Source organism: Elephas maximus, chromosome 5, assembly GCF_024166365.1.
Source record: "Elephas maximus indicus isolate mEleMax1 chromosome 5, mEleMax1 primary haplotype, whole genome shotgun sequence".
Lineage (NCBI taxonomy): Eukaryota > Metazoa > Chordata > Mammalia > Proboscidea > Elephantidae > Elephas > Elephas maximus.
The window spans coordinates 81,060,318-81,085,918 of NC_064823.1; the positions used below are offsets into that span (position 1 = coordinate 81,060,318).

The following is a 25,601-nucleotide window of genomic DNA, read 5'->3' on the forward strand; positions in this document are numbered from 1 at the left end:
GCATCCGGACTTTAATCAGTATATTTGTAACAGGCTGAAAAACTCAGTTAAGAATCTCTCGGCTAGTGGAACTGTTTTGCCAAGTCCACTGTGGCTGAGATAGGCACCAAGAAAGAAAGTTGCAGATTAAAAATGCCAGAGAGCCTTCCTGTGGGTTTGCAGGCTGAAGGCCATTTCTCAAGAGAACAAAAAAAGAGAAGAAAGACCAAGGCCACAGGAGCTGAGAGAGCTCCACACCCCTTTGGAAGAGACTGGTGCAGCTGGTGCGATCAAAAAATGTTTAGAGCATCCTTATGTCAAGCTCTCAATCACCTATTTTGGATAGGTAAGGTATTAAGGGTGTTTGTTATGTTTTAAGAGTGGAACAGGCTGCTCAGCTATATTCTGAACAGAAAAAAAAAAAAAAAGCCTTTTTTGAACAGAGCCTGCACCATTTTCCAAGGACTAGAGATTAATCACAGCTTACAGCTATACTAAAACAAATGAGAAAATTTATTCTCTCTCTAATATTAAAACACTAAAGAAAACGCGTTTTTGCTACGTCATTTCTGTATGGAGAACCGATGGCACTGTGCTTAAGAGGTTGGTTGCTAACCAGAGGGTCAGCAGTTTGAACCCACCAGCTACTGCTTGGAAATCATATAGGGTAGTTCTACTCTGTCCTTTAGGGTTGCTATGGGTTGGAATTGACTTGATGGTAATGGGTTTGGTGTAATATTTCTATAGGGAGCCCTGGTGGTACACTGGTTAAGCACTCAGTTGCTAACCAAATGGTTGGCTGTTCAAACGCACCAACAGCTCCACAGGTGAAAAGACCTGGTGATTTGTGTCATTTGAAGGGCTATTCAAGTAATTCATGGAGGAGGGGAAATTATTGCTGAGCTCTTTTCTGGAAGTTTGTGGACAATAAAAAAGAGATTCTTATTTTAATGAAAATAGAAAACTTTTTAAATATCCAGAGGCCTTCAGAATCCTCTAGAAGCTATCCTATTTTTCAAGAAGACAAATAAAATCATAATTATTTACATGTTACCAGTAAAACAAACCAGTTGCCATCAAGCTGATTCCAACTCATGGTGACCCCAAGTGTGTCAGAGTAGAACTGTGCTCCACAGAGTTTTCAGTGACTGATATCTCAGAAATAGATTGCCAGGTCTTTCTTCCAAGGCGCCTCTGTATGCACTCAAACCACCAACCTCTCAGTTAGCAGCAAGAGCATTAGCCATTTGCGCTACCCAGAGACTCCTATTAGACCTTCTTATAGTTAAAATTATATTAGTTTTAGGGAGCTTAAATATGTGTTACTGAGCTGTTTCTAGGTGCCTTTTTTTACATGTATACTTTATAGTAGAGATACTCCTTGTATAAAAATATTTATAACCATTTTATAAAAATGTCTTTTTTATGCAGAGGTAGGATGGTAGGCTAGATAAAAGCTGCACTGTGTTCCAGAGCCATCTCTGACATTAAGTAGCTGTATTTTTTATTTATTTTTTTTTATGACCTTAAGTCAATCTCTTACCCCTTCAGGGCCTCTGAGTTAGATCTCATCAACTGTGAGGGCCTCTCCACTTCTGGTGTTCTCTTACTCTGTGAGCATGACTTGGTCCTCCCCCACAGACAGCTTAGACTCCTATTTGGGAGATAAGATAGAAGACAGCAAAGCTCTTAAATAACTGTGAGATGAAGTACATGCTTGCAACCTAAAATGGCTCATTAAGCTGCTGAGTGCCGCAGGGGCTGAGGCTGGGAGAGAGCAACACGCGGGGGAGCAGCTGGGGCTGACTTCACTGAGGAGAGGGCTTGAGCTGGACCCTGAAGGTTGGAGGAAACGGCTTTCATGATTTATCTTTAAAATTTTCCATCCCATTCATCTTGTCTCAACTCCATAAGTCAGTGCTGGTAGTAATGACCAAGCATATTTCAATAATGTATTGTTGGGATAGAAATCTGATGATAGATGTTCTGAATTGATGCCAAACCATAAGTAATCTCCTATTTTGAGACATGGCCAACTAGTAGATGTGAATTTACTTCCAGTCCTCCAGATGACTAGCTTTGCTTGGACTTGCCTAAGTTTTCTGCTACATTAATTTACTCCACAGCCAATTTTTTTTCCTGCAGAGATTCTTGAGCTATTTTCTTTTTAATAATAGAGTTCTATCATTAAGTTCCCTTGCAGCATTGCTTCTATTAAGTTGGAGGCCCAAACTGCTAGCATTTGACATCCTGCTATATGCTGTATCACGATATCACACATTTTTAGCATGTGGTTTCTAACATGTTTTGAAGCTGGTCCCTTTGTTTATTGTCTCTCAGATGCTCACTGCCAGGAGAGTGAGGTGACATTAAGACGCTGTATCGCTTACCATCTAGTCCTTATTGCTTCGCTGGTGGCCTTACATTGTCTGTATGAGTAGACCTCATTTTCCTCTTTTGATTTTCTTTTAAAAATTTTTCTCCATGTTAGTTATTTCTATTTATAATTCTAAAAATTGGAAAATACAAGATCTCACCAAGGAGAAAATAGAAAGTATCCAAATTCCCAATGCTCAGAGTTCATCACTTTTTACATTTTGCTTTGTTTATTTTCAGCCTGCTTTTATCTTTCTTGTGTGCCTCAACAATTTTCACTGTAAAAAAGCAAGGTTTTTTTCCACTAACAGATTAAGGACTGCTAAAGGAGTCCCAGTGGTGCAGTGATTAAGTGCTCAAAAGCAGTTCAAACCCACCCAGTGGTTTGGAGGGAGAAAGACCTGGCGATTTGCTCCTGTAAAGATTACAGCCTAGAAAATCCTATGGGGGCAGTTCTACTCTGTCACATAGGGTTGCCATTAATCAAAAATTGACTCAATAGCACCTAACAACAACAAGGACTTTTAGGTATTAAGTTTCTGCCTGTTATTGTTGGGTGTTGTATTAATCAGGTTATTACAATGCTGAGTAACAAACAGCCCAAATTTCAGTAGCTTATAACAGTCACGTTTATTACACACTCATGAGTCAGCAGGTTGGCTGCAGTTTGGCTGAGCAGGGCTGGCACAATGAGACTAGACAGGACTTCAGGATCCTGGTCAGCTTCTGGGCTGCTCACCATGCCTCCATTTTAGGACATAGCTAAAGGAACAACAGCCACCTGGGGACAAACTCTTCTCATTGCAGAGGGTAGAAGCTCCAAGACAGCTGGTGGAGCCCTGCCATACCTCTTAAGGCCTTAGCTCCAAGTTGGCACGTTGCAATTCACACTTTCCATTGGTCAAAGCAAGTCGCTTGGCCAAGCCCAAAGTCAGTGGGATTGGGGAGCATACTGCTCACATGGGGAGCCATGGCAAGAGCGGGAAGTGAAGGGTAGGAAGTGAAGGACTGTGGACAAGGAGTATAATCCACCATAGGCACTCAGCCTCAGTGAGGCAAGTATCTCTACTTGATGGGTTTGTTGGGTCTTTATGAGAAAAGCACATGTAAAGCCTCTGGTGGTGGAGGTGGTAGGGATGGGTGTGGTTCTTCAATTGGAAGGACCAAAACTGGCTTTCCTGGTCCTAACTCCCTGTTCCTCTTTCACCTGAGCAAGCTGGGAATGCCTGGGGCTTCTCAGAATGGCCTAACTTTTTTAGCAGCTATACACTACCATCAGTGGGGTCTTCAAAAATAGCATAGCCAATAGGGCCTTGCGGGCACTCAATTTATGGCCTTGGTTTTGGCCACACTATGTTTCCATCTACGAGCTGTGCCTCTAGAGTCTTCCTTTAACATATTTATTGAAGACCTTCTGTGGCTTAATAGGGCTATGGGAGTAGAGGTCTGGGGCTGGGTCTTTATATTGGTGTAAGACATGACCCTGCTCTCCGGGACTGCTGTCGAATGCTTGTGACATGATGAAAGCAAGGGGGCTAAGAGGTCAGAGTAGGGAGTGCCCCGTCTCTGTCTCCTGTTTCCAAAGCCAACTGCCTTACGTGTTTATAAATCCCCTTTTGCTTTTCTCCCCTAGAATATCGTGTTAAGGAATGGTACTGAGACCTTTGACTCCTGGGAGAAGCCTCCTCTGCCCGTGTACACCCAGTTCTATTTCTTCAATGTCACCAATCCAGAGGAGATCCTCGAAGGGGAGACCCCTCATGTCACAGAAGTAGGGCCATATACCTACAGGTAAGTCTCACTGCCTCCCTGCCATACTGGAATGGCCCCTCTATGGTCCGAGTCCTCACCCGTCCCCAGAAATATCACACTTGGTGCTATGTAGCAAGTATAGGTTTTGGTTACATCCTGTCTGAGATGCTGCTGAGGGTTGACACGTGTGCAGGGTATCTCAACAGAACATGGCTTTGTGAACTGGGCTCAGTCTTATCCTGTTATGTTTAGAAATGGAGCTACTTCCTCCTGATTTAGCCGAATGTAGTTATTTTAATTTAAAAAAATAAAAATGACTAAAATAAAAAAATAATATTTTATTTCAGTTATTTTTATTTTTTTTAATTTTATTGAGCTTTAGGTGAAAGTAACAGCGCAAATTAGTTTCTCATTCAAAAATTTATATGCAAATTGTGTTGTGACATTGGTTGCAATCCCCGCAATGTGTCAGCACTCCCTCTTTCCACCCCAGGTTCCGCATGTCCATTTGTCCAGTTTTCCTGTCCCTTATTGTTTGTTTTATAAGGTTGTCTAATCTTGGGCTGAAAGGTGGATTTAGGAGTGGCTTTTTTTCAGTTCTGAGTTAGTAGGGTGTCTGCAAGCCATGGTTTCGGAGCTTCCTCCAGTCTGTCGGACTAGTAAGTCTGGTCTTTTTTTGTGAATTTGGATTTTGTTCTGCATTTTTCTCGCTCTGTCCAGGACCCTCTATTTTGATCCCTGTCAGAGCGGTCAGTGGTAGTAGCCAGACACTATCCAGCTCTTTTGGGCTCAGGCCAGTGGAGGCTGTGGTTCATGTGGTCCGTTAGCCTTTGGACTAATATTTTCCTTGTGTCTTTTGTTTTCTTCATTCTCCTTTCCTCTGGATGGGATGGGACCAATAGATGTATCTTCAGTGGCTGCTCACAAGCTTTTAAGACCCCAGGTGCTACTTACCAAAGTGGGATGTAGAACATTTTCTTTATAACCTGTATTATGCCAGTTGACCTAGATGTCCTCCAAGACCATGGTCTCCAGCCCTCAGCCCCAGCAACTTGGTCCCTCAAGGTGTTTGAATATGTCTAGGAAGCTTCTGTGACTTTACCTTGGTCAAGTTGTGCTGGCTTCTCCTATATTGTGTGTTGTCTTTTCCTTCACCAAAGTTGACATTTGTCTACTATCTAGTTAGTGATTTCCTCTCCCAAACCCTCACCTCCATCGTAACTATCAAAGATTTGTTTTTTCTCTATGTATACCTTTTCTTGAGTTTTTACAATAGTGGTCTCAAACAATATTTGCCCTTTTGTGATTGACTTATTTCACTCAGGGTAATGCCCTCCAGATTCATCCGTGTTGTGAGATGTTTCGTGGATTTGTTGTTCTTTATCATTGCATAGTATTCGTTATGTGTGTGTACCATAATTTGTTTATCCAATCGACCATTGATGGGTACTTAGGTTGTTTCCATCTTTTTGCTACTGTGAATAGTGCTGCAATGAACATGGGTGTGCATATGTCTATTCATGTGACGACTCTTATTTCTCTAGGATATATTCCCAGGAGTGTGATTGCTGGATCATACAGTATTTCTATTTCTAGCTTTTTAAGGAGGTGCCATTTCATTTTCCATAGTGGTTGTACCATTTTACATTCCTACCAGCAGTGCATAAGAGTTCCAATCTCCCCACAACCTCTCCAACATTTGTTATTTTGTGTTTTTTTTTTATTCCTGCCAGTAATGTAGTTTTGATTTGCATTTCTGGGGGACACAGTTCAATCATTGTAGTTTTGGTTGGCATTTCTCAAATGGCCAGTAATTGTGAGCATTTCCTCCTGTGTCTGTTAGCCACCTGAACGTCTTCTTTGGTGAAGTGTCCATTCCTATCCTTTGCTCATCTTTTAATTAGATTATTTGTCTTTTTGTTGTTGAGAAGTTAAAGTATTTTATAGATTTTAGAGATTAGACCCATGTCAAATGCGTTGTAGCCGAAAATTTTTTCTCAGCCCGTAGGTTCTCTTTTTAGTCTTTTGGTAAAGTCTCTTGATAAGTATAAATGTTTGACTTTTAAGGAGCTCTCAGTTACCTAATTTCCCTTCTGGTGTTTGTGCATTTTTAGTTATGGTTTGTATTTTGTTTGTGCCATGCATTAGGGCCCCTAGCATAGTCCCTATTTTTTTCTTCCATGATCTTTATCATTTCAGGTTTTATATTTATGTCTTTGATTCATTTTGAGTTAGTTTTTGTGCTTGGTGTGAGATACAGGTCCTGTTTCATTTTTTTACAGATTGACATCCAGTTTTGTTAGCACCATTTTTTTAAACAGACTGTCTTTTTCACATTCAGTGGACTCTGAGCCTTTGTCAAAAATTAGCTGATCATAGGTGGATGGATTTACCTCTGGATTCTCGATTCTGTTCTGTTGGTCTATGTGTATGTTGTTGTACCAGAACCAGGCTGTTTTGACTACTGTGGTGTTATAGTAGGTTCTGAGATGAGGTAGTGTGAGGCCTCTTACTTTGTTCTTTTTCTTCAAAGGTACTTCACTTTTCTGAGGCCTCTTCCCTTTCCATATAAAGTTGGTGATTAGTTTTTCTGTCTCATTGAAGAATGCAGTTGGTATTTGGATAGGGGTTGCATTATATCTGTGGATTATTTTGGGTAGAATTTACATTTTCACAATGTTGAGTCTTCCTAGCCATGATGGTGGTATGCGTCATGGATTGAATTGTGTCCCCCAAAAATACCTGTCAACTTGGCTGGGCCATGATTCCCAGTATTGTGTGATGGTCCAACATTTTGTCATCTGATGTGATTTTCCTACGTGTTGTAAATCCTGCCTGTATGATGTTAATGAGGTGGGATTATTGGCAGTTACTTTAGTGAGGCAGGATTCAATCTGCAAGATTAGGTTGTGTCTTGAGTCAATCTCTTTTGAGATATAGAAGAGAGAATCGAGCAGAGAAACAGGGGGACCTCATACCACCAAGGAACAAGAGGAAGGAGAATAGCATGTCCTTTGGACCCAGGGTCCCTGTGCTGAGAAGCTTCTTGACCAGGAAAGATTGATGACAAGGGCCTTCCTCCAGAGCCAACAGAAAGAAAAAGTCTTCCCCTGGAGCTGGCACACTAAATTTGGACTTCTAGCCTCCTAGACTGTGAAAGAATAAATTTGTCTTTGTTAAAGCCATCCACTTGTGGTATTTCTGTTATAGCAGCACTAGATAACTAAGACAGTATGTGTTTCCGTTTATATAGGACTCTTGGTTTCTTGTAGTAATGTTTTGTAGTTTTCTTTTTATAGGTCTTTTATGACCCTGGTTAGATTTATTCCTAAATATTTTATCTTTTTAGGAGCTATTATAAATGATATTGTTTTCCTTATTTCCTTTTTGAAGTTCTCTTTGTTGGTATATAGGAATCCAACTGATTTTTATATGTTGAACTTATATCCTGCTACTCAGCTGGATCTTTCTATTAGTTCCAGTAGTTTTCTTGTGGAATCTTTGAAGTTCTGTATGTATGGTATCATATCATCTGCAAATAGGGATAGTTTCACTTCTTCCTTTACAATTTGGATGCTCTTTATTTCTTTTTCTTGCCTTATTGCTCTAGCTAGGACTTACAACACAGTGTTAAATAGGAGTGGTAACAAAGGGCATCCTTGTCTTGTTCCCTTTCTCAGAGGAAATGCTTTCTGCCTCTCTCCGTTGATGTTACCAGTGTCTCTATACCTTTAATTGAAGGAAGTTCTTGCCTTTCACTGTTCAAAAATGAACAGGTGAGGCACAGAAAATTTTCTACAGGAGCAAAGCTTTATTGAAAGAGGCTTGCAAGCGGAGACAAGGAGGGCCTAAGCAATGCTTACCCCCATCTCCCAGAACAAAGAACTTACAATGGTTTTTAAAGGTTTTTGAGCAGGAAAAGATTTATGTTTATAAATAGGTATAGGATAGGCAGGGTTTTCTGGAAAGTGGCACACCTGGGTGGGGATATGTTAACTACAGTGTGTGCACAGCAGCTTTCTAAGATGGTTTCAAGACGGCTTCTGTCCCAAAGCTTCTGGGATCGTAGCAGGACTTATTATGGGGTGTCATACCTGCACAGTCCCTCATGTGGTGCTGGTTCAATTCCTGTCTGGGGTACTTGCATCAGGCAGAAGTCATCCATCAGTCATCTTGAGGATGTCTGCGCATGCTCCAGGGACAACATTGGGTTGGTCCTTCTGAAACACAACTTACAAGGGAGTACACTGTTTATTCTTTCCTTATTGCATGTTCCAGGATGGGGGTTTTGCATTAGCCAAACAGATAGTATTTTAAGTAAGTTGCAAGTGTTGCAGGGCTCCTTGCCTAGGAGCTCAGTCCCTGTTTTCTTCCCTATCTCATTGAGAACGACATTTGTTGTTGGTTTTATGTAGTTGCCCTTGATCGTGTTGAGGAATTTCCCTACTTCTATTTTATTGAGAGTTTTTATCAGAAACAGGTGTTGGACTTTATTAAATGCCTTTTCAGCATTGATTGAAATGATCACGTGGTTCTTTTCTTTTGTTCTATTTATGTGATGGATTACATGGATTGATTTTCTAATGTTGAACCATCCTTGCATATCTAGTATGAATCCCATTTGGTCATGGTATATTATTTTTTTCATATGATGTTGATTTCCGTTGGCTAGAATTTTGTTGAGAATTTTTACATCTATACTTATGAGAGTTATTGGTCTGTAGTTTTCTTTTTTTTGTGGTATCTTTGCCTGGCTTTGATATCAGGGTTATTCTGGCTTCACAGAATGAATTCGGGAGTAATCCTTCCTCTTCTGTGCTCTGAAATATTTTAGTACTTGTGTGAGCTGTTCCCTGAATGTTTGGTAGAACTCTCCAGTGAAGCCTTCAGGACCAAGGCTTTTTTGGGGGTGGGGGGTGGGGGGGCTGGGGGGTATTATCTCTTCAACTCTCTCTTGTTATGAGTCTGTTCAAATTTTCTACCTCAGTTTGTATTAGTTTAGGTAAGTTGTATATTTATAGAAATTTGTTCATTTCCTTTAGGCTCTCAAATGTGTTGGAGTGCAGTTTTTCATGGTATTCTGTTACTATTCTTTTTCTTTTAGTTGGGTCTGTTGTAACGTCCCCCATCTCATTTCTTATTTGGGCTATTTGCTTACTCTCCTGTTTTTCTTTTGTTTGGCCAGTGGTTTGCCAATCTGTTCAAAGAACCAACTTTTAGCCTTGCTGATTCTTTCTATTGTTTCTGGTTTTTTTTTTTTTTTTATTGTGGTAAAATACATATAACCTAAAATTTGCTATTTTAACTATTTTTAAGTGTACAATTCATTGACATTAATTTCTTTCACAATGTTATACAACCATCACTGCTATTTCTAACACTTTTTCATCATCCCAAACAGAAATTCAGTACCCATTAAGCAGTAACTCCCCGTTTTCCCCTGTCCCCAGCCCCTGGTAGTCACTTACCTACTTTGATCTCTATGCATTTTCCTATTCTAGAAATTTCATCTAAGTGGGATCATGCAGTATTTGTTCTTTTATGTGTGGCTTATTAGCATAATGTTTTCAAGGCTCGCGCGGTGTCACGTATTAGATTAGAACTTCCTTTCTCTTTATGGCTAAAAAATATTCCATGGGATGCACCACATCTTGTTTATCCATTCTTCTGTTGATGAACACCTGGATTGTTTCCAAAATGTGGTTATTAAGCCAGGAAGAGCTACTCCCCATCCATGCCACTTTTAAGGTTGCCATTGATTTCTTTTGGTGACTTTAAGGGCCTTTCCGGACTTTCTCCCTCACATACCTAGTTTTAGACCAGTTTCCAGGATTAGTTGTTGCTCTGTAAGGAGCTTCTTATTGCTGCTGGGCCTCAGTCTGGGCAGGGTCTTTATTCCTCTTATGTACTCCTTCCCTACCCTTCCAGGTATGAGAGATAACCAGGTGGTGGGGTGAGTTAGACTCTTGGCCAAACCTGTTGTTTTTGAGTCAGTTCTGACTTATAGCGACCCTATAGGACAGAGTAGAACTGCCCCATAGGGTTTCTAAGGCTATAATCTTTATGGAAGCGAACTGCCACATCTTTCTCTCACTGAGTGCCTGGTGGGTTTGAACCATCGACTTTTTGGTTAGCAGCTGAGCGCTTAACCACTGCCCCACCAGTGCTCCTTGATTCTTTGTCAGTGACCACCAACCAAACCCTGGGGAATTTAGAATTTTCTTGTAATCATGGCTTTTTTAAAGATCAGTGGAGGAAGCAGACAAGATCTTTCTTCTTGAGACCTGCTAAATGGTAAAGAATGCCTTGCATTTCTGTCATCATTGATTGCTCAATAAATGGTTTCTGACTGAATCATTTGTTATGAATCAGTACATTCTCAGTGCTGAGAATTTAGAGATAAAAATCCTAATCCCTGCCTTAGGTGCTCGTGGGCTGGTTCTGGAGTCAGACTGACTGTTTCGAATCCCACCTCTAGCAGTTATTAGCTCTCTGTGTCTCAGTTTCCTTATCTTTGAAATGGGGATACAAATAGGACCTCTACCATAGGGTTGCTATGAGGATTCACTGTCTCAGTATTTTAAAGCGCTTAGACTAGTGCCTGACACATGTTATTGTTAGCTGCTGTCGAATCGGCCCCTGGCTCATGGCAAATTCTGTGCACAACGAAACGCCACCCCGTCCTGTGCCATCCCCATGATCAATTGCAGATAGACCATTGTGATCCATACGGCTTTTATTGGCCGATTTTCAGAAACAGACTGCCAGCCGTTTCTCCCTAGTCTGTCTGAGTCTGGAAGCTGTAGACTGAAAGTCGTTTGGCATCGTAGCAACACTGACAGATGGGTGATGGCTGTGCATGAGGTACACTGATGGGGAATCAGACCTGGGTCTCCTGCACGGAAGCCGACTGCCACACCTTTCTCCCATGGAGTGACTGGTGGGTTCAAACTGCCAACTTTTTTTGGTTAGCAGCCAAGTACTTGAACCTCTGCGCCACCACGGCTCATTTTTTTTTTTTTAACTTCTTAGGGTTAGAGGGGAGACTGCCTCCATGCAGGAATGACCTCACCTGAGAACTGAAGAAAAACCCTAGCAAGCAAATTTTCCTCTGGGCCTTTCAGGCCTACTCCTGTGGTCCTTATCCCCATCTCCTGAGAAAAATACATGGCTTCCCTGATCACCAAAAAAGAAAACCCAATATACTTCTAAAATATCTTCTGTGTCGTTGTATCCGTTGGCTTAAATGTGCTGCTTTAGTTAGATGCGGTCATGGAATAAATCCTAGAGGTAAAAATTCCCATACTCCTTCCATGTTTCCGTTTTAGAGGGACTTTAACTAACTTAATCTCCCTGGGTGGTATAAACAGTTAAGCACTCTGCTACTTACCGAAAAGCCGACAGCTCGAATCCATCCAGAGGCGGCTCGAATCCATCCAGAGGCACCTCGAAAGAAAGATCTGGAAGTCTATTTCTGAAATATCAGCCATTGAAAACCTCAGCTCTACTTGAAACACATAGGGTTGCCATGAGTCAGAACTGACTCATAGCAACTGTTTGGTTTTAACTAACTTCCTCCTGAGGAAAGCCTAGAACATCTCTCAGGAGTTCTTGACCCGGAATCCACAGATTCCTAAGATGTCAATGGATAAAATTGAGGGTGGATCTGTGACTTGGGTGGGAAAAATTACATATTTCTTTTCACTAACCACTCACTAAAATTGAGCATTTCCATTAAGTGTAAATGTCTGCAACAAACCACAGTAATGTTCGCAGTACCTGTGACTTCCTCACTTATGGAAGTACTTATGTGGTCATATCACATTACAACTGTTGCTAAAAATATCATATATGTTTCATAACTACTTCAAAATTACGGAAATTATTAGACCTGCTATGACATCTTATTTAAAGTGTCAACGAAGCAGCACACATATTTCCATATCACAGATTTTTAAATGATAACTGTATTTCAATATAATTGGTTTTCCTTGTAATATTGAGTGTTTTGTTTTCTGTATTAAAAAGCATTTCAGAGAAAAGCTCCATAGGCTTCACCAGACTGCCAAAGGGGCCCATGGCACATAGAGGAAAAACCCCTGAGAGCAGATCCGGCAAGTTGGTCACCCATTGACCATGTCTCATGTTTGCCTCCATACCAGCTTTCCTGCCTCTGATTTTTCTCCCAGCCCTCATCTCTGCTACACTGTATTTCCAGAGTAATTTCCCAACGGGCATTTCTGACATTTCCATTCCCTTCCCTGCTCAGATTTCTGGTGACTCTCCTTGTTTGACATTCAAAGCCGCTTTATTTATTTATTTAGACACTCTCAACTTAGCACTTTATATGCTAACCCAGAACTGTCCAATGGAAATTTAACGTGAACCACATAGGTAACTTAAAGTTTTCTAGTAGACGCAATTAAAAACAAAGTAGAAAGAAGCAGGTGCAAGTAATTTTAATACTATATTGTATTTAACCCAATATACCCAAAATAATATTTCAACATGTAATCGAGATTAAAAATGATTAATGAGATATTTTGCATTCTTTTTTTCATTTACATTTGTGGCACATCTCATTTGGGGCTAGCCACATTTTAAGCGTGCAGTAGCCACATGTGGCAGCAGTTAAGCAGTTGCTGTCAATTCTGACTCATGGCGACCCCATGTGTGTCAGGGTGGAACTATGCTTCATAGGGTTTTCAATGTCTGATTTTCAGAAGTAGATTGGTAGGCTTTTTTTTTTTTTCTGAGGTGTCTCCAGGTAGGCTTGAACCTCCAGCCTTTTGGTTAACAGCCAAACATGTTAACCATTTGCTCCACCAAGGGACTCCCACATGTGGATAAGGGCTAGCTACCGTACTGAACATCACAAGCCTAACCTGAGTTATTTACAAGCATACTACTCTGCTGTTATACATGCTCTACCCTCAATCAAGAATGAATTCCCCTCTACCATGATGCTGGACTTTCACATTATACTTAGCTCAATACTGCCTCCTCCGGAGACTTTCCCTGACCTCTCATATTCTCTCCCTCGTATTTGTGTTCATTACAACAGTGACTAAATGCATTTTAATAGTTGGCTTACCTGTCTTTCTTCCCGATGTAGTGGAGCCTCCATGAAGCACAGGGACCAAGTCCTTTCATTTCTGAATACCCGTGTGTAATGAATGTGTGTGGAATAAGTGAATGACGTATCCTCAGCCATAGTTTAAATCCGCAGGACACAGTGGAGAAATGGTTTAAATCCATAGGACACAGGTAGCTCAGCTGGAACCACAGGACTTAGTTAGGGAAAACCAGGTGCCAAGAAGTTCAAGAAGAGGACGGAGATTTTGTTGTTGCTAATTGGCATCTAGTTGGCTCCTACTCTTGACAACCTTATGTATAACAGTGAAATGTTGCCTGGTCTTTTGCCATCTTCATGGTCATTGGTATTTTTGAGTCTGTTGTTGTGGCTATTATGTCAATGCGTTGAGGGTTTGCCTCGTTTTTTGTTGGCCCTCTGGTTTACTAAACATGACGTCCTTTTCTATCAGGAAGAGATAGAGTCCTGAAAATGAATGCTTGGGGTGGATACTCCATTCCATGTACAGTGAAAACTGCTGAGAGTTCCTAGCTTGGGTTAAGTGGGATTTGTAGGAAAACAGGGTCTTTTAGGGAGACTACCAGCTGCTCTCTTGGGCCCGTGGGTCTCTGTATTTGCCTTTGCAGTCATTTAGTGGGTATGATTTCCATCTCTTGTGACTTGATTATGCTATTGTTTAGGCTGCACAAGAAAAACAGAACATTCCAGCAGCTCCTGCCCCCACCCCCCACCCCTGTGTTTGATGGGTTCCTTCCCAGCTGAGTCAGTGAACTCAGTCAATTGCCTGAAAAGGGGCCTCAGGGCAAAGGAAGGGGGGAGGGCATGCAGGCCTTTGCAGGGTTCCTGTGAATTGGTGGGGGGGGCTGCGGGGGGATATCTCTGAAACGGGTGTAAAGACCAAGATAGGCAGTAGAGGGCCTGATTAATTTGACACACCAATAATCTGAGCTTTACAGTGACATTTCCCCAAACTTCCACGTATCAGGTGAGTTCAGAATGTTAATGCTTTTGGAAAAAGATGGTTGTAACTCCACATGTTGATAAAAAACAGTCAGTCTGGTGTAAGGAAGTAGTGTATTACTTACATCTTCATAAAGCTGCTGTGGATTGAGCAGGTTTGGAACAGTCCTGTTAATACAAATCTCATTTATCTCATGATTCTTCTGCTTGGTGACCTATTTGTCTAAAATTTGTATCAAATTTATGATATTCATGGTTTTCACAACCTTTCTGAGATTTCTTTTTCATTCTGTCAGGTATCTTTTCCTGTTTTCCCTGTTATTTAACATTTCAAGGATTTAAAAAAATCAGTTTGTGTAAGGGTTCTTTCAACTAATTTTCATATTTCTAAGAAGTATCTGCTAAATTTACATATTCCATTAAATATCTCCTTTTTGAGTATTTTTTTGTCTTTCCTATTTGGATTGTTGATTTCTTTTTTTAATCTGGTGTTACTGCTTTGATAGTAAGAAAAAAGACATAAGGGATATACGTGTTTAATTATTTCTTGATCACTAACCAAAAAAAAAACCAAACTGTTTGCCATCGAGTTGATTCCAACTCACAGCAACCCCATAGGCAGAGTAGAACTTTCCAAGGAGAGGCTGGTAGATTTGAACTGCAACCTTTTGGTTAGCAGCCCAACTCTTAACCACTGTGCCACGAAGGCTTCTTCTTGATCATTAGAATTATGAAATAGTACTCAACATATGTAATATCAGACATGACAGTGCCATTAAAAATGTAAAGTATATTTTGCATTAGAAAAATAATATGTAATCACTAAAGAAAACTTGAAAATACAGGAAAGTAAAAGAAGAATATCTATGATGGTTTCACATATTTTCACTCAAAGACAGTCAGTGCTAATATTTTAGTGAACGCCCTACCAGTCATTTTTCCATGGGTAATTTTTATTTTTACATGGTTATCATGCTATATCTCATATAGTATCTGCATTAATCTATATAGTATATATAGATTATTCACTTAATATTACATCATAGGTACTTTCCCATGTCTTGGTCTTTTATAAAAATAAATTTTAATGATGATAACATTCAACAGAGTAAATATATTACTACACTTTACCTAATAAGCATTGCTTTCTTGGACGTTGTTCACCAGGAGATTTCCCTGCTTCTAGGTGATTGTTGTGGGTCAGCTGTGGGGGAGATTGAGGTAACCGAGCTTGTTGGTACTGTTACTAAGACCCCTTCTCCAGGTACTGTGCACTGTACCACACCTTGGGTTGCTAGAGTGACAGGAGTATTTGGGAGAGGAAACATTTGGGGTATCCATTGACTATCATGGGAGCCCTGGTGCTGCAGTGGTTAAGAGCTCAGGTTGCTAACCAAAAGGTTGGCAGTTCAAATCCACCAGCTGCTCCTTGGAAACTCTATGGGGCAGTTCTACTCTGTCCTATATGGTCACTATGAGTCGGAATCGACTCAACAGCAATGGGTTTGGTTTTTTGGGTCTTTGACTATCATATGTCATTTCCAATGAAGGCCCCTTACCATTCCTCCCTTTGGTTTTCTGTCCCTTTGCAGAGTGGGCCACTTCTCACAGCCCAGTGGTGCTGTCTTCCTTCCATTACAGCTGCTCTGTGAAGGCCACGTGTCAGTCATACTTTCGGTGGTTAGTGGCAGATACCAGATTGCTGAGGGAAGTGTGGTTAGCTGTGAGTACCTGACATGGTCAGCCCATCATGAGAATTAAATATGTTGTGGCTTGGGAAGCTTCACTTTGACCTTTTGAATTCTATTGCGAAATCAAGTCAAGATACAAAGCTTGAAATGATGGGAAACTTTGGCCAATTTCTCTTTAAAACATCAGGTTCTCGCAGAGCAAACGATAAAGAAAACATTTTAAATCATCTCCAGCATAAGTAAACATGCACACATATAAATGAAGCACACCTGGGCTTAGAATTGTTCAGGTCTCTAGGCTCAGTGAAGAATAAAATGCGTTAGCCGGGTCCTGGATTTTCACCATTAGAAAACTTTTGGCCAAGTTGACTGCTGGGCTTCTGGACTTACTTTGAGTTCCAGCTCTTGGTTCCTCGGCCTCTTTCTTTGAAGACCAACTGGCGTTCACCCTTTTTCTGCTTCTAGTTCCTTAGTGCTCAGGTAGACCAACCTGGGGTCCTAAGCCCCAATTACGAACAGCTGCATCGGAAGAGGCTTTCCTCCTCCTCTTCAGGGCAGGGAGGCTTTGGGGAAGTGAATAAGAGTAGAGTGTGTGCCCCTCGCTTTGAAATTTCCTCTTCTCCTCCTTCTTCTAACAAATCAATTTGTTATTGATACTGTTGTAAATATGTATATATATATATCACATAAACCAAAACCAGACCAAACCCGTTGCCATCGAGTCAATTCCAACTCATAGTGGCCCTATAGGACAGGGTAGAACTGCCCCATAGGGTTTCCAAGGAGCACCTGGTAGATTCGGACTGCTGACCTTTTGGTGAGTGGCCATAGCTCTTAACCACTATGCCGCCAGGGTTTCTGTATATCACGTAGCATCTGCCAATTCAGCGTTTTTCACATGTACGATTTAGTGATATTAATTACTTTAATCACGTTGTCCAACTCTCACCAATAATCATTGCCATTTAAACAGAAACTCAATGCTTCCTAAGCCATGACTCCCCCTCCCCCTCCTTCCCACCTGGTAACCACCAGTAAAACTTTGGTCTCTATACTTTTGCCTGTTGTAGATATTTCATACACCTGAGATCATACAGCATTTGCCCTTTTGTGACTGACTTATTTCACTCTGCATGAAGTTTTCCAAGTTGATCCATGGTATGGAATGTGTCAGGAATTTATTTCATTTTTATGGCTGAGGAATATTCCCTTGAGTGTATGTACCACATTTTGTGTGTCCATTCCCCTGTTGATGGACATTTAGGTTGTTTCTGCCTTTCTAACAAATCAGTTTTCTATTAACTTCTGTGTAGGGCTAAGGAAAACTGTGAACGTCCAGTCAAGAGAGCAGGATTGTAAACCTAGTTCTGTCACTGCCTGGCTAGTCCTGGGCCGGTTACTTCATCTGAATCTCAGTTTTTTCATCTATAGAAACACAGGGTTATGATTTCTATACAAGGAGTCTTTGGTTGCAAGCAAGAGAAACTACTTCTGGCTAATTTGAGTAAAGGGGGATTTATCTGAAGGATACAACGTGTGTTATAAAATCAAAGGAAGAAGTGGGCAGGGTCTAGGCCAGCTTTAAATACCTAGATCTTAGAAGCTTACTGATCGTCCTGTCACTTGTGTGCACTGGGAGGAATCTGGTTTTCCTATTGTGTTTTCTATCTTGAGGCACTTTGCTCAGAATTCAGAGGCCCAAGTGAAAGGAATTGGTCAAGCTTGGGTCCTACACCAACCCTTGACTGATGGTCCCACAGCTGCACTCAGTAGAGGAAAGGAAATCACGGACCATTACTAGAAGGGACCTTGAGCGGCACAAATAGTTTACTCTCCACTGATAACCAGAAGGTTGGCGGTTCAGACCCACCCAGCAGTGCCATGAAAGAACAGTCTGGCAATCTAATTCCGTGAAGATTACAACCAAGGAAACCCTATGGAGCAGTTCTACTTTGTAACATATGGGGTCACCATAGTTGAAATAAACTTGACAGCAACAGGTTTTGTTTTGTTTTGTTGTACCAGAAGAAAAAGAGTGGAAGCACAAGAATCCAAAGTCCTTCAAACTCCAAACTGTACAAGTATTTTAATACAACTGCGTCTCAGATATTTTACATACTTCTCACTCCTGAACTGGAAGGATGTGTAGTTTTTTTCTTTCCCATAATTATGTAGATTTTGTTGTTGTTGTTAGAGGCGTTCACTGATTCCATCCCACAGACATTTATTAAGCGCCTGTTTTGAGAGGCTGTCCAGTACACAGGGAAGAGTGTGCCACTCAAATTAGAAGGTCTTCTGCCCATCCCTGCCTGTCTCCCCATCTGTAAAAATGGGGCGAGAATGCATGCCCTCTCTGTACTATAGGAAAACCCTGGTTGCGCAGTGGTTAAGTGCTACAGCTGCTAACCAAAAGATCAGCAGTTCGAGTCCACAAGGCACTCCTTGGAAACCCTATGGGGCAGTTCTACCCTGTCCTGTAGGGTTGCTATGAGTCGGAATCGACTCAACGGCAACGGGTTTGGTGTTTTTTGGTCTGTACTATAGGCTTGTTGTAAAGATTAAGTGAAGTAATGTGTTAAACCCTTTGCAAAACTATGCAAGTGTCAAATATTTTTATTAGGATTGTGCATAGCTTGGTGCTATAGAAGTGACAAAGGCCCATCTCATTTTATGCATCCGTATTATGTATTTGCTTGTCTACTATTATTTAAAATCTAGAAGGGATTTAGGAGATACACAGGTTTTTGTCTTTAGCTTGATTACAGGCTACCTGGGGCTACAAAATAATCCTTTCACAATGAAAATGATATCATTAAGCAATTTATAACTGAGTGCCAAAGACATGGTACAGAAAGCAAGCTCCACAGGTATTCAGCGGTGGGAAAATGGTTATCCCAGCTGCTCAATGCCTTCCTAACCTGTGTCTAAATTATAAACTCTTAGATTATCACTGCCCAATTGAAACATAACATAAGCCACATACGTAATCTAAAGTTTTCTAGTCACCACATTAAAAGAAAAGTTAAAAGAGACATGTGAAATTAATTTTAATAATATAGTTTTTTTTTAATATAGTTTAGTTTAGCCAATATATCTAATATAGTATCATTTCAACATTTAATTAAAACAAAAAAGTTAAAGGAATATTTTGCCTTTTTTTTTGGTAGTGTTTGAAATCCGGTGTGTATTTCACACTTACAGCACATCTCGTTTCAAACTAGCCCCATTTTAAATGCTCAGTAGTCATATGATACTGTTTTGGTACCCCTTGCATTTAGCACCTGAGGCGAATCCTCTCTTTCCCTAGTCCCAGCCCTGCTACCAGATACTTTTTTTTTTTAAATAATATTTTATTGTGTTTTCGATGAAAGTTTGCACAGCAAAATAGGTTGCCGTTGTACAGTTACTACACAAATTGTTTAGCGACATTGATTACATTTTTCATAATGTGTCAACATTCTCATCCATTCCATTCCGGATGTTTCATTTCCAGCAATAAGTACCAGGTACTTTCCAAGTGCTTTCCTAATACCTCCTACGGGGACACAAACTTGAATGAAATTGGACTGTGTACCTAAAACAAGAGTGTATATACTCAACAGAAGTGAAAGCCGGGACTAAACAGATACCTGAACACCAATACTCATTGCAGCGTTATTCCCAATAGCCAAAAGATAGAAGCAACCCAAGTGTCCATCAACAGATGAATGGATAAACAAAATGTGGTGTATACATACAGTGGAATATTATTCAGCCATAAAAAGAGTAAAGTCCTGATACATGATACAACATAGATGAACCTTGAAAACATTATGCTCGTTAAAATAAGCCAGACGCAAAAGGGCAAATACTGTATGATCCCACTTACGTGAAATATCTGTAGTAGGCATATTGTTGTTGTTAGTTGTTGTTGAGTTGATTCTGACTCATAGTGACCCCATGTGTGCAACATAGAACTGCTCCATAGGGTTTTTAAGACTGCAGCCTTTCGGAAGCAGATTGCCAGGCCTGTCTTCCAAGGTGCCTCTGGGTGGATTTGAACTGCCACTCTTTTTGGCTAGTAGTTGAACGCTTAAGTGTTTGCACCACCCAGGAACTCCAAAATAGGAGTAATGACAGAAAATAGATTTATGGTAATTATAGGCCTGGTGGGAGGGGGAAATGGAGAGTTAATACTTAATGGGAACGGAATTCCTGTTTGGGATGATGAAAAAGTTTTGGAAACAAATAGTGATGACGATTGGACAGCATTATGAATATAATTAATGTCCCTGAATTGTATGCTTAAAAATGGTTAAAATAGCAAATTTCGTTGCACATATTTCACCACACGCACATCAAAAAAGAAAAGGAGCCAACTCTACTAATTTACTGAATCTTTCATTTTTAAAATGAATTTTCAACTAAATTCAAGTTAGGAAAAAAAAAGATGTTGATAAATTGAAATCCAAACTAAATCTATAAACTTAAACTGAAAAATATGAACACATCTCAGGGCCAAACATAGCCCAGGAGAGAGCTCAGTAATTTTGATTCCCTGGTTAAGATAACCCTGACCCTTAGCCGTTGCACTCCCTAAATCATGGAGGAAAAGAATGAAAGCAATAGTTTTTTAAAGAAGACTCTATCATAGGCCTTATTTCCTTCCCATATTATAGCTTTGGAAACCCTGGTGGTGTAGTGGTTAAGCGCTACAACTGCTAACCAAAAGGTTGGCAGCTTGAATCCACCAGGCGTTCCTTGGAAAATCTGTGGGGATCTCCTCTGTCCTATAGGGTGAGCTCTGTCCAGTAGAGTCACAATGAGTCGGAATCAACTCCTCGGCAATAGGTTTGGTTTTCTGGGTTTTATTATAGCTTTAGTTTATTTTTAAGGGATCAGCATCTGCAGTCTCTTTATGTAAGTTATGTCGGAAATGTTATATTAAAAATAACTTTAAAGCTGAAAGAAACAGTCTGTGTAATGGTTATATTGGGAGCGTTATATTAAAAGAAAATGTAATGCTGAAAGAAAGGAAAAGTCTTATGATGATGATGCCTATTTTCAAACAAAACCCTTCTCTTTCTTTTAGGGAGCTCAGAGACAAAGCAAATATACAATTTGGGGATAATGGAACAACAATCTCTGCTGTTAGCAACAAGGCCTATGTTTTTGAACGAAATCTATCCATCGGAGACCCTAAAGTTGATTTGATTAGAACATTAAATATTCCTGTAGTGGTAAGTAGGTGTTTTAGTATCATTATTGTGGATTTTAGAAGAAAGGAAAAAGCTAAGACTATTAAGATTTTACATTTAGGAGCTATTAAGTTACGTTTCTATAAATATACACACAAAGAAAAATACATTTTTCCCTTTCTCTCTTGTAGACTTTTTCCTAAGATTTATCAACAAGATCTTGTCAAAAGGTGACAGAAAGCAAATATAAGATTTGTTTTCGTAGTCCTTTGCAGCCTGTTTCCCTGGGGGCACAATTGATTAAGTACTTGACTACTAGCCAAATGGTTGATGGTTCAAACCCACGCAGAGCTCTCCCAGAAGACAGGCCTAGAGATCTGCTTCTGAAAGGTCAGAGCCTCGAAAACCCTATGGAGCACTTCTATTGTGCACACATGGAGTTGCCAAGAATCGGAATTGACTTGACGGCAACTTATAACGACAATAATTTTTTAAATATTTATTTGTGTCTTGGTTTGGTTTACAAATTCCAGCAATATAATTTGCATACACACTCCCTAGCTCAGATTTCTATCTTGGATTTAAAATTTTCAGAATATGTATTGACTTTTTTTCCCTTTCCAAATAGCAGAGACTAGGCTGTTGATTGCAGCCTACTGTGATTTATTTAACTGGGCTCTGTTTATAATGACTAATAACACTGACAGTACACACTTAAGCCTTGTTCCCCTTGGAGATTCCCACCTTAGTTCCTAGGTGACCACTGCATATTCAGCTGGACTCTCATGGTGGACCTGGGACCTGAAGAGTATAGATCTCAGATAGAGCCCTGCCCTCTTGCTAGTGGTGTAGGGTTTATAATGAGGGCCGAGCTCTGGCTCTGCTCAAGGGGAATGTGGTGCCACCTTGTGGCCAGAGATGCCAATGTAGTCACAAGGGCTTTTTCTCCACTGTGGCATGAGGTTCACAGGTGCTGCAAACTGTTAACTACTAGCTGAAGCTACTGATGCTCAACTAGTCACAGAAAGTTTGGCAGCTCAAACTCACCCAGAGGCGCCTTGGTCACAGAGGTGCCAAAAGGTCACAGCCTTGAAAACTCTATGAAGCAATTCTACTGTGCACACATGGGGTCGCCATGAGTCAGAATCAGTTCTACAGCAAACTGACAACAGCAACAACAACATAACTCATAGAGCTTGCAATTGCAGATGCTAAGATCACATGTAGTGCTGAGAAAAAACAACCGCTGGAGGGTCTTATTTTTCCATATGCAGTACAGCAAGGGAGAATCTTGCTAGCTCATTTTTCACCTATTTATTAACCTCAATCCTTAAGTTTCCAGGCCCTTTTGCTGAAGGAGCAGAACAAGAGAGTGGGATGGTGGTGCATTGGAGGGGACACTGCTATCTCACTTTTCCTTTGTTCCTCAGACCGCCATGGAATGGGCCCGGAACCACTTCCTCAAGGAGATCATCGAGGCCTTCCTGAAGGCCTACCAGCAGAAGATGTTTGTGACGCACACAGTTCATGAACTGCTCTGGGGCTACAAAGATGAGCTCTTATCCCTCATCAGTATTTTCAAATCTGACGTCTCTCCCTATTTCGGTTTGTTCTATGGGGTAAGTTGATTTTTTCTTTTTTCTTTTCAGAGCCACTTTGTTCTACTGAGATGGGCATGCCAACTTAGATTTTATCCTAACTTTGGGTCTCTTTTAGGAGGAGAACAAAATTGCCTGAAGTTCTGGATGTCTTGTAGAGTACATGAAAAATAAGAAAGTGTTTTAGCAGAAGGGAAGGGGAAAAAAACTAATGAATAAATGAGTAGAGTGGATAGTTGGGAGATTGGTAAAAGACAAACTTAACCTCAGTAAAAAAGTGTTACATTAGGGTTGGGATCTGGAATTGTGATGTGTTTGCTCATCTTTAAATTTGCACTTGTTTCCTGGCTATTCAAGAATTTTACCTTTACTGTGTAATCCCTTAGCATTTCACTTCCTGTATGGCAAATGGTGATAGTATTTCCGCTTTGCCTTCTAGTATATACAACACTTAAAAAGCTGTTCAAACAAAACCATAATCAGGTTTTTAACATTGTCTACGCAAGAGGTCCTGGGTGGCATAAACGGTTTGCGAACGACTGCTAACCAAAAGGTTGGCGGTTCAAACCCACCCGGTGGCACGTTGTAAGAAAGGCCTGGTGATCTGCTGCTGTAAAGATTACAGCCACGAAGGCCCTATGGAGACGTTCTACTCTGTAACATATGGGACTGCTGTGAGTTGAAATTGACTGAACAGCAACGGTTTCGTTGTTTTAAGGCAAGAGTGGGCTAGAAGTAGGATCCTGCCAAAAGAAAGGCCCTTTACCTTTACTCTGGGTGAGCAGAGGAGATTGATGTTCTCTAGAAGGTCCTGCCTCATAGGAACACAGCTTCCACAAGGCTAGAGGAAGGACTGATTTCTTGTTAACTGTGGTCTAGACCTCCCTTCTAGAAATAATTTCAGGAGAGCCTCCTACACAGAGATACAAAGGTTCCCTCAAGCCTATTTTGGTCCAGGTTGCTTCCATCCATCTACGAAGTAAATTCTGTTCCTAATACTGCAGTAATTCTCAGTTAATTCTCATTGTATAGCTTGCTTTTCTGTTTTTATATCATTGAACTCGGGTGAATTATAACTAGTATCTTTAGACACCTTTTTAAAAACATAACCTGCACTTGGCACCAGGACCATCTGCAGTGGAGTCGATTCCGACTCACTGGCGACCCCATGTGTGTCAGAGGAGAACTGTGCTCCGTGGGGTTTTCAATGGCTGATTTGGGGGGAGTAGATTTAACAAGCCTTTCTTCCGAAACACCTCTGGGTAGACTTGAATCTCCAACCTTTCATTCAGCAGCTGAGCGTGTGAACTGTTTGTCTCACCCAGGGACAACCTATATTTACCCATCAAAAAAACCTACATTTACAGGCTGATTAATAGATTTGCATTTCTTCTTTCAGAAAGCAAGGAAGTGTTTTATGTATTTTTCTTTCTTTGCCCTTGCCCTTTGGCTCTCCTTCCAAGTACCACTGTGTCTCTACAAGGCCCCATTGCTGAAAGCTCCCCTAATATTCCTTAGTTAGTATGAGTACTTTGAATGGATTTCCTAGATCTAGGAAAGAGCCTGAGACTTAGAACCAGAGGACCTTGATTTGCGTCCTGACTTTTTCACTTAATGACTATAATGCTTTTCTGAGGCTAGAATACCCACACTTCAAAGATTATTGTGAAGATTGAGAAGACGTTCATAAAAGTGCTTTGCAAACTATAAATGGCAATACACATTTAAAGAATTGTTATTATTTTCCCCTCCATAACTGGCTCAAATAATGACCCTGAATTAATATGAGTGAATGGTATAAGTTTCCATTTTGAAGCCAGATAAACCTTCTGAAGCGTTGTTGGTAAAAGACAGTGTCTTCAAAATAATAAATGTTGGAGAGACTGTGGAGAGATTGGAACACTTATACACTGCTGGTGGGAACGTAAAATGGTACAACCACTCTGGAAATCAATTTGGCGCTTCCTTAAAAAGCTAGAAATAGAACTTCCGTACGATCCAGCAACCCCACTCCTCAGGATATATCCTAGAGAAATAAGAACCTTTACACGAACAGGTATATGCACACCTACTTTTTTTTAATGTTTATTAAAGCACTGTTTACAATAGCAAAAACATGGAAGCAACCAAGGTGCCCATCATCAGATGAATGGATAAATAAATTACGGTATATTCACACAATGGAACACTACGCATCGATAAAGAACAGTGAAGAGTATATGATGCATTTCATAACATGAAGGAACCTGGAAGGCATTATGCTTAGTGAAATTAGTTTCAAAAGGACAAATATTGTATAAGACCACTATTATAAGAACTTGAGACATAGTTTAAACTGAGAGAAAACATTCTTTTGTGGTTACGAGAGGAGGGAGGGAGGGAGGGTGGGAGGGGGTATTCACTAATTAGATGGTAGATAAGAACTACTTTAGGTGAAGGGAAAGACAACACACAATACAGGGGAGGTCAGCACAACTGGACTAAAGCAAAAGCAGAGAAGTTTCCTGAATAAACTGAATGCTTCAAAGGCCTGTGTAGCAGGGATACGGGTTTGGGGGCCATGATTTCAGGGAACATCTAAGTCAATTGGCATAGTAAAATCTATTAAGAAAACTTTCTGCATCCCACTTTCAAGAGTGGCGTCTGGGGTCTTAAACGCTAGCAAGCAGCCATCTAAGATGTATCAATTGGTCTCAACCCACCTGGATCAAAGGAGAATGAAGAACACCAAGGACACAAGGCAATTACGAGCCCAAGAGATGGAAAGGGCCACGTGAACCAGAGACTGCATCATCCTGAGACCAGAAGAACTAGATGGGGCCCGGCTACAACCAATGACTGCCCTGACAGGCAACACAACAGAGAACTCCTGAGGGAGCAGGAGAGCAGTGGGGTACAAACCCCAAATTCTCATAAAAAGATCAGACTTAATGGTCTGACTGAGACTAGAAGGACCCCAGTGGTCATGGCCCCC

General features: G+C 40.7%; 1 protein-coding gene across 1 annotated transcript in view; it reads left to right on the forward strand.

Moving 5' to 3' along the window:
• The window catches only part of SCARB2 (scavenger receptor class B member 2), a 77,924-nt gene that overhangs the window by 24,176 nt on the left and 28,147 nt on the right, over window positions 1-25,601 (forward strand). Inside the window, exons 2-4 of the mRNA XM_049885968.1 lie at window positions 3,989-4,146; window positions 20,924-21,071; window positions 22,460-22,648. Of these exons, the coding sequence (XP_049741925.1) occupies window positions 3,989-4,146; window positions 20,924-21,071; window positions 22,460-22,648 (495 nt within the window). The remainder of the gene's footprint in view (window positions 1-3,988; window positions 4,147-20,923; window positions 21,072-22,459; window positions 22,649-25,601) is intronic.